Source organism: Nymphaea colorata, unplaced genomic scaffold (assembly GCF_008831285.2).
Source record: "Nymphaea colorata isolate Beijing-Zhang1983 unplaced genomic scaffold, ASM883128v2 scaffold0177, whole genome shotgun sequence".
Classification (NCBI taxonomy): Eukaryota; Viridiplantae; Streptophyta; class Magnoliopsida; order Nymphaeales; family Nymphaeaceae; genus Nymphaea; species Nymphaea colorata.
The window spans coordinates 15260-28826 of NW_022204683.1; the positions used below are offsets into that span (position 1 = coordinate 15260).

Sequence of the window (13567 nt, forward strand, 5' to 3'; positions counted from 1 at the left end):
ATGTGCGTGCAGCCACGTCGATTGGCTGTGCTCAACTTGCACGGAATTATGGAGAGTCAAATGCCAGAAAAGAGAGTCATTGGATATCAAATCGGCATGACCTCGTGCATAGCTCCGACCAATCGTATTGTCTTCGTCACTAACGGCATCTTTTTGCAAAGATTGGTCCACAGCACTGACTTTTTCGAAGAATACCCCTTTATCATCCTTGACGAAGTTCACTAGCGAGACATCGATACAGACTTCATCCTGCTTACGCTCAAGAGACTCATCAGGCAGCATCCTCGTGTGCGCATCATCTTGATGAGCGCCACCATAGACAACGAGCTTTTCCGCTACTATTTTGCCTCTGATCACATCAACAACATCCTTCAGGAGGAAAATTTCTATAAAAAGATCATACTTGCCCAACAAAAAGCCAAACGCCAGCATCATGGTGAAGACTAGGAGGAAGATGAGGTAGAAATCAACAGCGATAATGAAGCAGCCTTCTATCAATCATATGGATTTGAGTTCATGAAGGCAAAAGACCCATGTCCAGCTATTAACGTCACCGAACCAGGCAAATACAAGCGGACTTATTTCTATCTTGATACGATGCACAAGTTCCTCCGCTAAGGCACGACAAACAGTCGTTGGGGATCAATCATCTTCAGCGATAAATACCCAAGCACCCACAAGGAATTACATTAATCAGTGTTTCTGATACTAGAACAAGTAGCATATCTGCATCGTAAGAAGGAAAAAAAATGTTCAGTTTTGATATTTGTGCCAGGTCTGGCATAAATCTAAGGTCTCAGCGATTCACTCTCAAGGATGATGCTAGGAGAGAAGTTCAGACGCGATTTTGAAGTAATTCACGTCCATTCTACCATCCTAACCAAATAAATCACTGATAAACTGCACGAACCTTAAGGAAACCGCATCAAAGTCATCATCTCAACCAACATTGCAGAGAGTTCCATAACTGTTTTGGGCGTAGAGTATGTAATAGACTTCTGCCTCAGCAAAGAAGTCAGGTTTGATGTAAGAAGCCGTATGGAAAATCTTGAGCTAGTATGGGCTAGCAAGGCCAGCTGCAATCAAAGAGCAGGAAGAACAGGACGTGTATGCGATGGAACTGTTTTTAGGCTTCTGGAGGAATCTTTTTATCAAAAATTGCCTGACTACTCCACTCCCGAAATTCAAAGGTCATCTCTTGATAAGCTGATACTACGCATCAAACTGCTTCACTAAGGGCATGACAACTCAATTTTCGCAGACCCTGGAGAAGTATTAGGATCAGCAATCCAGCCTCCCAACCTCAAGAACATCGATACTGCAATCAAGTCTCTTCAGTTTTGTGGAGGCTTACAGACGAGAGATTAACAGTTCTTTTTGACCGAACTTGGTCGCTTCTACATCGATATTCCTATCGATATAACTTACTGTAAGTTGCTGGTGGTGTCTCTTTTGCTTGGAACTTTCTAGGACATCATAATCCTCGTTTCCATTCTAAGTCAGAGCAAGACTGCAGTGCGAAAGGGCAACATAGACAAGAACTATGCTACTTACTATCAAACTATGGACAATCCACACACTTGTGACTTCCTTTCCCTCATCAATCTCTATAAATCATCATGCAATATCTACAGAAGCTCTCAAAACCGTAACAGTCGCAGCAACTAGCTAGCTCTCTAGACTTATTATGAAGTCAGAGAAATGATCAAAGACATCAATAAACGTATGAGGAAAAAAGACGCCTTTAAGAAACACATGGAAAACATCTCAACGTAGCCTTAAAAACCACGCACGATGAGCAAGCAAGAAGAGGAGTAACATCTTTTCAGATTCAAACTTACTCTCCTTTGTGGCTTTATCGACAATATTCTCAAAGTAAGGTAGCCTGTCTACGATGAGAAGCAATAGAAGAGGTTACGATTGATGCGTCGTGAGAATATTCCCACAAAGAACACTGTTTGCCTGTTAAGCTCTAATGTTATTCGCAAACCTGACACTGAGGAAGCATAAGAAAAGCTCAAGAATGTATGGAGGTCTCATGTTTAGAGAGCAGTTAAAGTGAGGGGGACCCAATTCACTTTGACTTTTGGTCTTAGCTATTTGCACTTTTAGAACTAAAAGGACCTTCACAAGTTTCTCTTCTACCGCTACGTTGAGTAGAATAAGAAAAGCTACTCGGACCTAGATTCAGGATATGACAAAAACTACCTTTCACCTGCTCAAGTTTTCAAATGCTTTGGCGAGATGGACCATATGCAGCAAGGAAGACCTGTGACTTATTGCAAAGAGCAGAATGTTGCCATTGACAACTATTCATTGAACAGGATAGTCAACGTTAATGAAGGAGATCCACAGAAGTTCCTGATTGCTAACAATATAGCAAAACAAAGCTCAAGGATGGTGGCCCGCTACACATCTCTTTTACCTCAAGATATCCCATACCTGGAAGTTATTGGCCACCTACTTTTCTACCCATTCATACATCTAATTCCCAATCGTCAAAAATCTCGCTATTAATTCATCCACCTCAAGAAAAAGCATCGCATTCCCATACCCTACAACCTTACTCTTTAGTAAATCTAAAAAGCAAACACAATTCGTCGCAAATTCAGAGCTCATCTTTCGCTTGCAGCTGACCAAGTGGAGGACTTTTCGGACATCCAAAAACTTTTGCTGTAGTTTGTTTACTTAAAGAGACAAGAAGTAGTTGAATAGGAACGATGGCAATAGACATACCTTAAGGAAGTGTTCGAAATGAATCCAGATCTAAAAGACGTCTATGCTGAAGTGGTCACTACAACTCACCTTCAAGAAGGAGAAATGGTAGATTAGCAACGTCGAAGCAATGAAAAGATCTTCATGAATGAAATCAAAGCCAGTGGACTCAGTGTCAACTTCTTCTCAGATGTTCCTATAGGAGGAACCACCATGTAGTGGCGCAAGGAAGACTACAATAGATGGAAACGCGAAAAACTAAGAGAAATTACATAGATTGAAAGAAAAGCCTTGGATCATGACTCCTACTTGGCATGTGGAGAAGATTCATGTGGACTGCGGTTGGCTAAACTCAAGAAAGTCGGTCCCATCACACAGGAAATCTTTCGTGAGCTATTCTAAATTGTGTAAGAAAATGTCCACAAAGAGGATTTCAGTGAAATGGGGTCACATTTCTGTACCCTATTGATGAGCAACTACATCGACGCTGATTACAAGACATACGCATGTTCAAACCATCATTACTTTGGTATTATGATTGAACGTGAACGCAGGGTCAGAATAATGCCTTTTTCGCAATTGATGATTATCTATCCCGACGGCTATGCAGAAAAGGCTGAATTTGAACGGCTTGACATCAAATATTGGAAGCGTCGGCACGACGAACACCTGCAGGAGAAGTTCAAGATGAAATTGGCGACTTACTGCTTCGTTTGTGATGAACTCATGCAATCCTTCAAGGACCTCGAATATCACATCAAGGAAAGCAAACATTACAAGAACGTGAGGGAGTTCAAACGCACGCTTCCGCAGTAGACCAAAAAGGACAGCACACCCATGGAAATCTAGCATAGTCATCAGGAAGGTTATTGATCTTTGTATATTGGCTATAAAACTGAAACTATTATGCTTAATTCTTGTTGATAAGACACCCAATGATGCATTTTCAAGGGGACTTTGAGGTGATGATGATATTGAAATGTATGATAATGACCATGAAATGATCAGTTCATGAAGGGGAAGCGTTCCTTGTACTCCTTGGAGAGTTCGGTGCTGAGTTCAACCTTCAAGCCGAGCTCTTTCTTCTTGTTGTTGTAGTCGTCGAGGGTGGGCTGGATGTGAACGCGGGTGGCAACCACTGCGGAGATGGCTCTTCTGAGAGGGTAGATCTTGAGGAAATGGGTAGCGCGGTATAGGTTGTTCAATTCCTTGGGATTGAGATTTCCGATGAGGGCGTTCAGTTCCTTTCCGATGATGTCCTCGAGCACGTTAGTCTTGATTTTGGGGGGTTCCTTGAGTTCGTAGTTGAGCTTGACAAGAATGCTGAGGACAAACTCGAAGGTCTGCTGATCAATGTTGGTGATCTTGATCTAAATGAGAGAATTCTTACGCCGCCCTGCTCGATGGCCTTGGCTTCCTCGATGTACTTCATCACAGCCTCGTGTTTTTCGGTAAGCTCGTAATCTTTGCCGTCAACGTTAACCACTACCATATCTTACTATAATTCTTTATTAAAACAACAAATAATCTCATTTATGCACGCACTAAAACCACAATAAGCTTATATAAATCATTAGCATCATCCAAAAATCATGCTTAAATAGTTTTATGTTGATTATACCTTCTTGGGGGAAGAAATGAATAGAAGCTATAATGCAGAAAGAGTCATGATGATTTAATGAATCACTATTTTTGGGATTGATTTGGCGGTCTTTGGTCACCTTTCATATACATTTGCACTTATGCACGAGGAAGATGACAGCAGCGATGGCTTTCAGGGCCTCGACAGACTAGCGCCCGAAGAAAAACCAGCAAAAGTAGAGACAGTGGTTGAGAAAGTGCCACGCGGAGTAAGCTTGAACGTGGCACGAGAGAAGAAACCAAGGCTGGTGATCGACCATATGGTCCTTGAGGACTTCAAGTCCTACGCAGGAAAACAAGTAATCGGCAAGTTCCATGGTAATTTTACGAGTGTTGTTGGACCAAACGGGTCTGGAAAGTCAAACCTAATCGAGAGCATGCTCTTCATATTCGGCTTCAACGCCAGCTGGATGAGGCTCAACAAGCTCAACCAACTCATCCACAACTCCAGCTCATCAACAGGCAACTCGAGGGCTGCAGTGGAGGTTCACTTCAAGAAAGTGCAGGAGCTTACCAATGGTCAACTGGTAGAAGTGGCGGGGTCCGATTTTTGGATCCGAAGAACAGTCAACTCGGCAAGCATCTCAAAATACTTCATCGAGGGACGATAAAGCACACAGGCAGAAGTGAAGGATAGGCTTAGAGCGGAAGGCATCGACCTGGGCAACAATCGCTTCCTGATCCTCCAAGGAGAGGTCTAACAAATCTCACAAATGAAGCAGAAGTCAGGAGATCGCGACAAGCCTGGACTGCTGGAATATTTGGAGGAAATTATCGGATCGGCGCAATATATTGAGCGAATTGAATAATGCGCGCGCGAATATGCAGTTGCCGAGGAACAAAAACACGAAAAAGGACAGCTTATGCGACTAGTATAAAATGAGCTTCGCGGTATGAGCAAAGCTAAGGATGAGGCTGTACGCTACATCAAAAAAGAGAAAAAAGTTTTCCAAGCTCAAAACGTCTATAACCAAGTCCTCACCTCAGCAGCAAAGGAAGATGTTCGTAAGTTTAGATAACTTGCAATCTAGCTGGAGCGTGCAAGGGACCGCATCGTAGCAGAGGAGCGCTAGAGATTGAAGGTGCAAGCATAGCGTATTCGTGAGATCAAGAAAAACAAAGGCGAGCAAGAAGAAGTTCAGAAGCATCTTGAGAAGTATCAGGAGAGCTGCAATAAGCTGCAAGTTTAAGATAAGCATCTTACTCAAGAGATAACATATAAGAGTGAAGATTTGGTCAAATTCGAAAGGAAGGCTCAAGAAGCCGATAGATAAATGATCCGCATCATCACACAGTGCGAAGAAATAAGGGCAAAATTGCCAACATCAAAGTAAACGCTTGCAGCTCGGTCTAACGCACTTGAAGCCATGCGAACATAGCTTGCAAAATATGAAAAACCACAGTTACGCCAAAAGATAAGAGATTGTTAGCTGGAGCTTTCCCGTCAGGATCTCGAGACCAAAAACCTTCGTGGAAAATTGTAAAGCGTAAGGTAAGCCTTGGGAAAAGTAAAGTCAGGAAAAGGCGACTTGGAAGGTAAGCTGAAAGAGTATCAATCAAAAGCAGCAGCTACAAACTAAGTGCGCTAAAAAATAGAAAAGGCTCGAACAATTGCTGATAAGATCATCCGTGAGAAACAGGAAAAAGTATTTGGACTGAACAAACAGAGAGATGATTTGCGTGGAGAAATGCGCAAACTGGAGGGTGACTTGCGCGAGCATCTTACACAAAACTAGGAACAGGGACAAATGGGCAATATGTTTAGAGAAATCATGCAGCAAGGTTTTCCTGGCGTATTGGGACGCCTTGGAGACCTTGGAGAAGTCTCAAAGGAGCACGACTAAATCATCACTACATGCTGCTCCAGACTCGACAACATCGTAGTCACTGACCTTTCCACAGCTTCTGCTGTCCTTGATTTCCTCAAAACAAGAAGGCTCGGGAGAACCACCTGCATCATTCTCGACAAGATAGCAGACCAGCGCCACTACATGAATCGACCCTTCTAAAACTTACCAAGAGCAGTACGATTATTCGATCTTGTTAAGTTCAAATCTTAGGAAGCCAAACTTGCCTTCTATTTCGCACTTAACGATACTCTCTACTGTGAGGATTCAGATCTTGGTTTAGAATATTCAATGAAGAACGAAAATCAAAGAAGAAGAGTCATCTGCAGAAATAAGAGTAAGACTGGCTACATCGTTTATGAAATGAACGGATTGATGGTGGGCAGTATGCCCAAGCGAGGTGGGTTCATTCCTAAAGCTGCCATCAAGGGGAAAAATAAATCTCAAATCTAGCAGCAATCCAAGGAGCTTGAGGCAAGAAAGAAGGAAATCGCTGAACTTATGGAAGATATAGGCAAAAAATTGAGCAAAGAATAAGCTGATCTAAAATCTGCTACTCAGGATATGGAACAGATGAAACGTGAACTCATCTCAGTAACATAAAGCATCAAAGAATTCGAATAATAAGCTAAAGATCTGAAGGACATGCTAGCAAAAGCAGATAATAGAAGCAATGCAGCACAAACTCAGGAAAGATAAGCTGAAGACCTGTCCAAATAATTAAACAGACTTGAGAAGATTCGAGGTGATACAGAAAAAACGCTGCGGGGGCTTTAAGACGAACAGAAAAAAGGCGAAGCAAAATAGGTGATTTAGCTTCGTGATAGATACAAAAAAGAAAGGACAGAAGTAGCAACTCTGTAAAAAGAGTTTGATAGAGAAAAAGCTATCCTGGAGAACTCATTAAAACGCATTTAAGATTTGAAAAAAGCAAAAATAGACAGCTAAAGACGAACAGAGAGCTCAAAGCGTGAAATCGATAATTTCAAGAGCCAGCAAGTGGAGCTGGAGAAGAAAGTAGCTGATATAATCGGAAAAATGACAGCTTATGAGGAACGCATGAGAGAGTGTAAGAGAACTTAAGCAGACTTACGTAAACTCATGGAAGATGATGAAAAAGAAGTGCGTGAGAGTAAGGCAAAAGTGGAAAAAGCCAAAAAAGATGTAGAAGCAGCACAGGAAAATCATAAAAAGAAGGGATAGGAGTTGGCAGCGTGCGAGGAAGAACTGGAAAAAGTTCGAAAGAATTACAGGGAACTTAGTACGAGCTATTCATTTCTTGATGATTTAGAAGACATTGAAAAAATGACTCTTGGTCATGCCGACCGCGCAGAACGTGATCAGGCAGACAATCTCAACAATTCTTCTATCCTTTAGACTTCCATGCTAAACTCTTCACTTGACCAATCTCAGCCACGCATTTTCCAAGTGGAACTATTGCTACGCACCAGCCCTTTAGCAGATTTAAGTGAGGATCAACTATAGCACTTCAGTTACTTCAAGGACAAGCTCTTCGGTATGATAACTGCTGAATCTGCCGATCTCAAGAAGATGGAAGGTAGTAACCTCGAAATCATCAATTAATTTAGAACAAAATATACCCATTACAGAGAAAGACTGAAGTAGTTCTAAGCTGTTCGCGAGAGACAGCAAGAATTGAAGCGAATTATCGATACTCTTAAGGAATAACGGCTCCAGCTATTCCGCTAAGGCTTCAACGTTATTAACTCCAAGCTTAAAGAAGTCTATCAACACCTTACCCGTGGAGGAGATGCATAGCTTTAGTTGATTGACTCTTTAGATCCCTTCAGCGATGGAGTAAATTTCAGCGTAAGACCTCCTAAAAAGAGTTGGAAATAAGTGAACAAGCTATCAGGTGGAGAGAAGACTTTAAGCTCTCTTTCCCTGATCTTTGCGCTTCACTACTACAAGCCGACGCCTCTTTACTTCATGGACGAAATCGACGCAGCTTTGGACTTCAAAAACGTCGCTATTGTTGCGGATTACATAAAAAAGAGAACAAAGGATGCACAATTCATAATTATCTCACTACGTAACAATATGTTCGACCTGGCCGACAAGTTGGTGGGCGTTTACAAGACCAACGACAAGACAAAAGTCATCAACTTAGATCCTTCTCTTCTATTGGTGAAGCAAAATAACGAGAATAACATGGACAGGGCCAACAGGGTCAAATGATATAGATCACCTTCCATTACATATCATCCATAAAATAAGCACCTTTATCCACTCTAGTACATTTTATGCATTTCTATAATTCGAATTATCTAATCGCCATTATAGAATTATGGCATTTGTTTTCAGAAGTAAGACCAATCCGCTCAAGTCCACCCTCACACCTGGCCCTGGTACTCTATCCTCTCATCAAGGTCAATATATCGTCGCAAATAAAGGGAAATAATCGGGGCTTTCCACTGCACCTTTTAATCAAACATCTCCTCGAAAAATTTGGCAGGAAAATTCGCTTCCTGGTCCAGGTGCGTATGAAGTGGAATAACCAAAATCGAACGAAAAAGCTATCATTAAGAATTGTGGAAACGCTTTTGCCATCTTTTAAACTCCTATCGAGAGTGCTATCTTTAAATCACACTCTAAAAGGTTCCAAGACAACTAGGAAAGCTTGCCTGGTCCAGGGCAATAGTAAAGAATTCTTTATACAGTTCGATAGAATTTGAAAAGATCCATAAACAGAGGACCACATCTCAATCAAACAGCCTTCACAAGTATTTGCAAAAAAGCAGGAACATGAATTCTACGGATAAAGATCTTGGATTGCTGGCCATTGGAGAAGAAGAGGATAAAAATAAAGAAAGCTAAGCGCAATCATGCCACATAAAAAAAGAAAAGAAAGTAATTCCGTTTCAAAGTCGTGAGGAAAGATGCAAACCAGCCCGTCCTCAGACCTCTCTTGGTCCTGGATCTTATGAGATAAGCAAAGCTAAGCAGCAAAAGTAGTGTATGAATCGCAAAAAGGTGACTCAGTCCATCATAAAATTCAGGAAGGGTCCTCCTGATGAGTACTTACAGGATCTCTAAATCAGCAAGCATAAAGAAGAGCCAAGAACAAAGTTTACAAAGATGTCTTATAACAGCAAAAAAGATGACTTTTTTGGCTCTTCAGTCAGCAGGTTCGCCACTGGAACAATCAAGGACTACACTCCTGGTCCAGGCGAATACGAAGTTGACAAGACCAAATCATCATCAAATCTTCATCTCCCATATAGAAAGCCAGCCTTTGGAAGATCATCACAAGATAGCCAAATGAGATAAGTATTTATCTCGCCATTCCAAGTGAATAATCCAAATTAAAGACCTGCGAAACAGCAAAAAAAGAAGTCGATATAAGGATGCTTTGTCTTCAAGGAGCCAAGATTCAAATAGGTAAAGACAAATGAATCATATGGGAATCATACAGTCTCAGCTAATTAACTTTTCTTGGGCAAATAAAACAAATAGAAACAGTCAGACTGCAAAAAGCAACAGCATAAATATTCTTCAAAGCTACTGATCAAGAGGTAGGTAAGAAGAAAGGCAGAAACTGATGGAAGGCCACTCAGTTATGCCTCATAAGCATTTACCATCTCTGCTAAAAACAAAGAAAAATGCCAAATAAATGCCCCATTCCTCTCACATGTCAACAGGTTCAACTAAAATGTCACCAGTGTAGCTGCAGAATTCGAGAATTTCTACTGTCAAAGCACTGCCATCACTGAATATAAGGAAAAAGATTGTTCAAGCAACGCCAACAGGAGTGTGAAGCCAAAGGGAGTTATGGACTCCAGAAACCCACGGTTTAATTACCAATAATCGGATAGTCACCTTTCTCCCTTCACCTACGACCCCGTAAAGCCAAAGCCCAAAGAGTTCAACAAGCTCTTCCTGTGAGTGGTTTTTTTCCAGTGATATTTGATACCAATGGCGCTAAGCCTACCGAAGATTAATTTTATTTATCTCAATAATATATCGAAACATGAATGAGTTGACCACCATATAAGTTGAACTTCCTCCCAGGCGCCTCACAAGACTAAATGCAGTCAATAGAAGATTCATCAAAATGGGATACAGCAAGTTAGAATCGCTAAAGCGGGACTCTTTACCCGTGATCTAGAATAGCTCCGTTCTTAAGAGATACAAAACCGAAAGAAGCACTGACAAATAAAAGTACGTGAACGAATTTTGCGAGTTCAAGTACGACGAAGAGCATGGTTCCAATTCTTCTTTGAGAGTTAAAAAGCATATATAACCTCTATGCATTTATAAAAAGCCCAAAGTCAGGGATAATTTTTTGGGATTTAGAAAAAAACTGCTGCCAAAGGTCAGTGATAAAAAGCTAAATGAAGGAACTGACTTTTCGAACGAATTTTAATAGAAAGAAGAAAACGAGCTTGAAGGTAGCTAATTGAGAGTATCAAACTAATCATCGTTTTCGTTTGGAGAGAACGAGCTTATTACGTTTTATCCAAGCAAGTGGATGAAGGCCAAAAATTGATCATTTTTCATTTTCTTATTTCCAATCACTTATAATCATCAAATAAGGCAACTCATCGAGAGCATTACTATCTTCCTGCCTCACAAAATCGATATTTCCATATATACATACTGTTTCATTATCCATTCCACCCAAATTTGAATCGTGCTATATTCAAAATAAAAATGTAAGCAGCTAAGGAAGAGAAAGAAAAAGAGTCTAAGCAATCAGTTAAGAAGTCTGACTCAGCACTCCTCGATATCATCGTAAAACCGCCATCACATAGAAACGCATGAACGGATTCAAGGACAACGTCTGGAAGGAGATGGATAAAATTGAAAGCATCGAACTGGTCCTCGAGGACTTCGGAACCATGCAAGTCATCAACCGCTTTAAGGGACTTAAGTCATTAACTCTTATCAATTGCGGTATCGCAGTCATCGATGTACAGTTTTGTCTACCCAGGGACTGACCGATCTAAACCGACTGTAGGCCCTATGGCTGAATGAGAACGAGATCAGCAAGATATAGGGATTGGACAAGTGCTATGCGCTGAAGTGCGTATACTTGTCACACAACAATATTAAGAGCATCCAAGGACTTTCGGGACTTGTCAATCTGGAAACACTGTGGCTCTGCGACAACAGAATTTAGGTGATTGAGAATTTGGATGGCCTCACCAGTTTGAAACAGCTTTGGATTGCAGGAAACCAGATAGACTCTATCAAGACAAGTCTTGACTCTTTGGTCAATCTGGCAGATCTCAACATCGCTGGCAACAAGATATGTAGTTTTAAAGAGGTCCTCAACCTCAACAGACTGCCGAACCTCAAAATACTCTCTTTTTACGATCCACACTTTGGAGAAAATCCCATCTGCAACCTTTGCAACTACCAGACTTACGTCCTCTACCACCTGCGTAACATTTGCAAACTGGACACCCTCACCATCAGCGAAGAAGCCAAAGCATATGCTGAGTCTACTCTCATGCGTAAGAAAATGTACTATAACATGCGCATAAAGACCATTGAGCGCACCTTCTCTACACTGGCTAAACTGATAGAGAAAGCACAGAACATCAAATTGGATGGAATCAACGAAGATTTGGCTAACTTGTGCATAAAGATCAATGATATCGGCATGGATCCATCTAAAATATCAGAGTTGAAGGAAATCCATGACTTGAAAAAGGAAGAAATCAACCACATTGAATGCGTGTACGAATCTGTCAGTAAACGTCTCAGAGAAGTAAATAAAGTTTCCATCCGAAAGTTGCTAGCTGAGTTCGAAACTGGTGGTAACATCAGGCTGGAAGAAGGAAAAGCAAGCGAGAAGTGGTTTGTGAGCTGCGTAGACCTAATAAAATCGCGATTCCACCCTGAAGATCTCATGAAGGACGTGATTAGCGGCATCAACATCAAGCGAGTCATCCGCATCCATAACCGCTTCCTCAAGAACAAGTTTGAGGAAAAAATGGAAGTCCTTGCTGACATAACTAACATCAACTCACGCAAGCAGCTTGAATACCTTTTCTACGGAGTTGATCCCAACATTCCATCAGAACTCGATCACGTCATCTAAGAGGGATTCAGACAGCCAGATTAAGCTAAGAAGCTTGGCATTTGCCCCTTTGTTCCTCTTTTTAACTCTATCTTATGTGCAGATCTTCCAAGAATCACGCATTATCTTGATCACCAGAAAGTCAACAACAAGCTTGGCAAAAGTATAATTTTCTCTATATAGATTTCATAAAGAAGCGCAATCTTGGCAATCTATGCTTGCTGCCCACTGGCTCCATCCTTATCTGCAAGGTCTTGATGGTAAAAGAGGAAATTGACGCTAATTGCCCTTACTTTACCCCCAGTGTGCCTCCTTCAGAACTCTTCAGAACAGGCAAGGTCGACTTTCCTGAGGGACACTATGCAGTCAGACGCGGTCTTGAGAGTGAAGCCCGTTAGAAGATGTGGTTTGTGATGGATAACAACCTAGTCATTCCAGAATATCTCGTTGAATACGATTATGTCTTGGATAATCCCAACCAAAACAAAGTTGCTGATTTCGGAGACACAGTGGGCCTGCTGTAAACTAAGGACGATGAATTTATCTCAGCGAAAAACATCACTACTTACCAGAAGGACCTGAACAACATCTACAATGCTTTGGTGGAATAAATCAGCGCTTACCAGTTCGAAAGCATTGACGAGAAGAACAGCGTCAACCTGTAGATCCAAGCTAACGAGCTTGACAGATTCGATTTGGGGACTTTGAAGGTGGGTCTAGTCAACTACTTTAAGTATTGTCTTAGTCGATCCAATCTATTTTATGACCTCAACGAGAACTTACTATTTTAGGGAAAGGATGATTTTGACATAAAGAGATTGAACATTGAGGACCCCTCCATCCTTCAGTTCGCCAATCTCAGCAACCTAAAGATAAAGACTCTTTCCTTCATTGCTCCATTCAAGAACATTGAAGTTCTTGTCCTATCTTATAATCAGCTCACTTCCCTCAGCTAGCTAGAAGACCTTTCCACTGTCAGACGCTTGGATGTGAGTCATAATCGGATTGCTTCTCTCGCTGGCCTTAGCTCCCTTCCTCTCGAACAACTGGACCTTAGTCATAATGCACTCACCAGCCACGAAAGCTTGGCAATTTTGGAGCTTTGCAAAGGCACTCTCAAAGAAGTGAATGTCCTCTTTAACCCATTCTAGGAGGAGCGTAGAGCCGTTCTCTTTTTGGGAGCTAGATTGACCAACCTAGTCTGGCTAAACCACATGCCCAAGAGCAAGTTCGTGCAGTTCCAGCTCGAAGAAAACAGCACAAACACCATAACAGATGACATGCTGAAGGAAAACTGTAAGATCATGCAAAGCAA

At 41.5% G+C, this 13567-nt stretch overlaps 2 protein-coding genes across 2 annotated transcripts; both read left to right on the top strand.

Moving 5' to 3' along the window:
- Positions 1–4457: 4457 nt before the first annotated feature.
- On the top strand, positions 4458–8402 carry LOC116268267 (structural maintenance of chromosomes protein 4-like). The gene is given in 2 exon segments (XM_031649986.1): positions 4458–5164; positions 7697–8402. Coding segments are annotated over 2 exon segments (1413 nt in total).
- A 2582-nt stretch (positions 8403–10984) lies between these two features.
- LOC116268268 (uncharacterized) lies at positions 10985–13043 on the top strand. The gene is given in 3 exon segments (XM_031649987.1): positions 10985–11137; positions 11347–12420; positions 12423–13043. Coding segments are annotated over 3 exon segments (1848 nt in total).
- Positions 13044–13567: the final 524 nt, after the last annotated feature.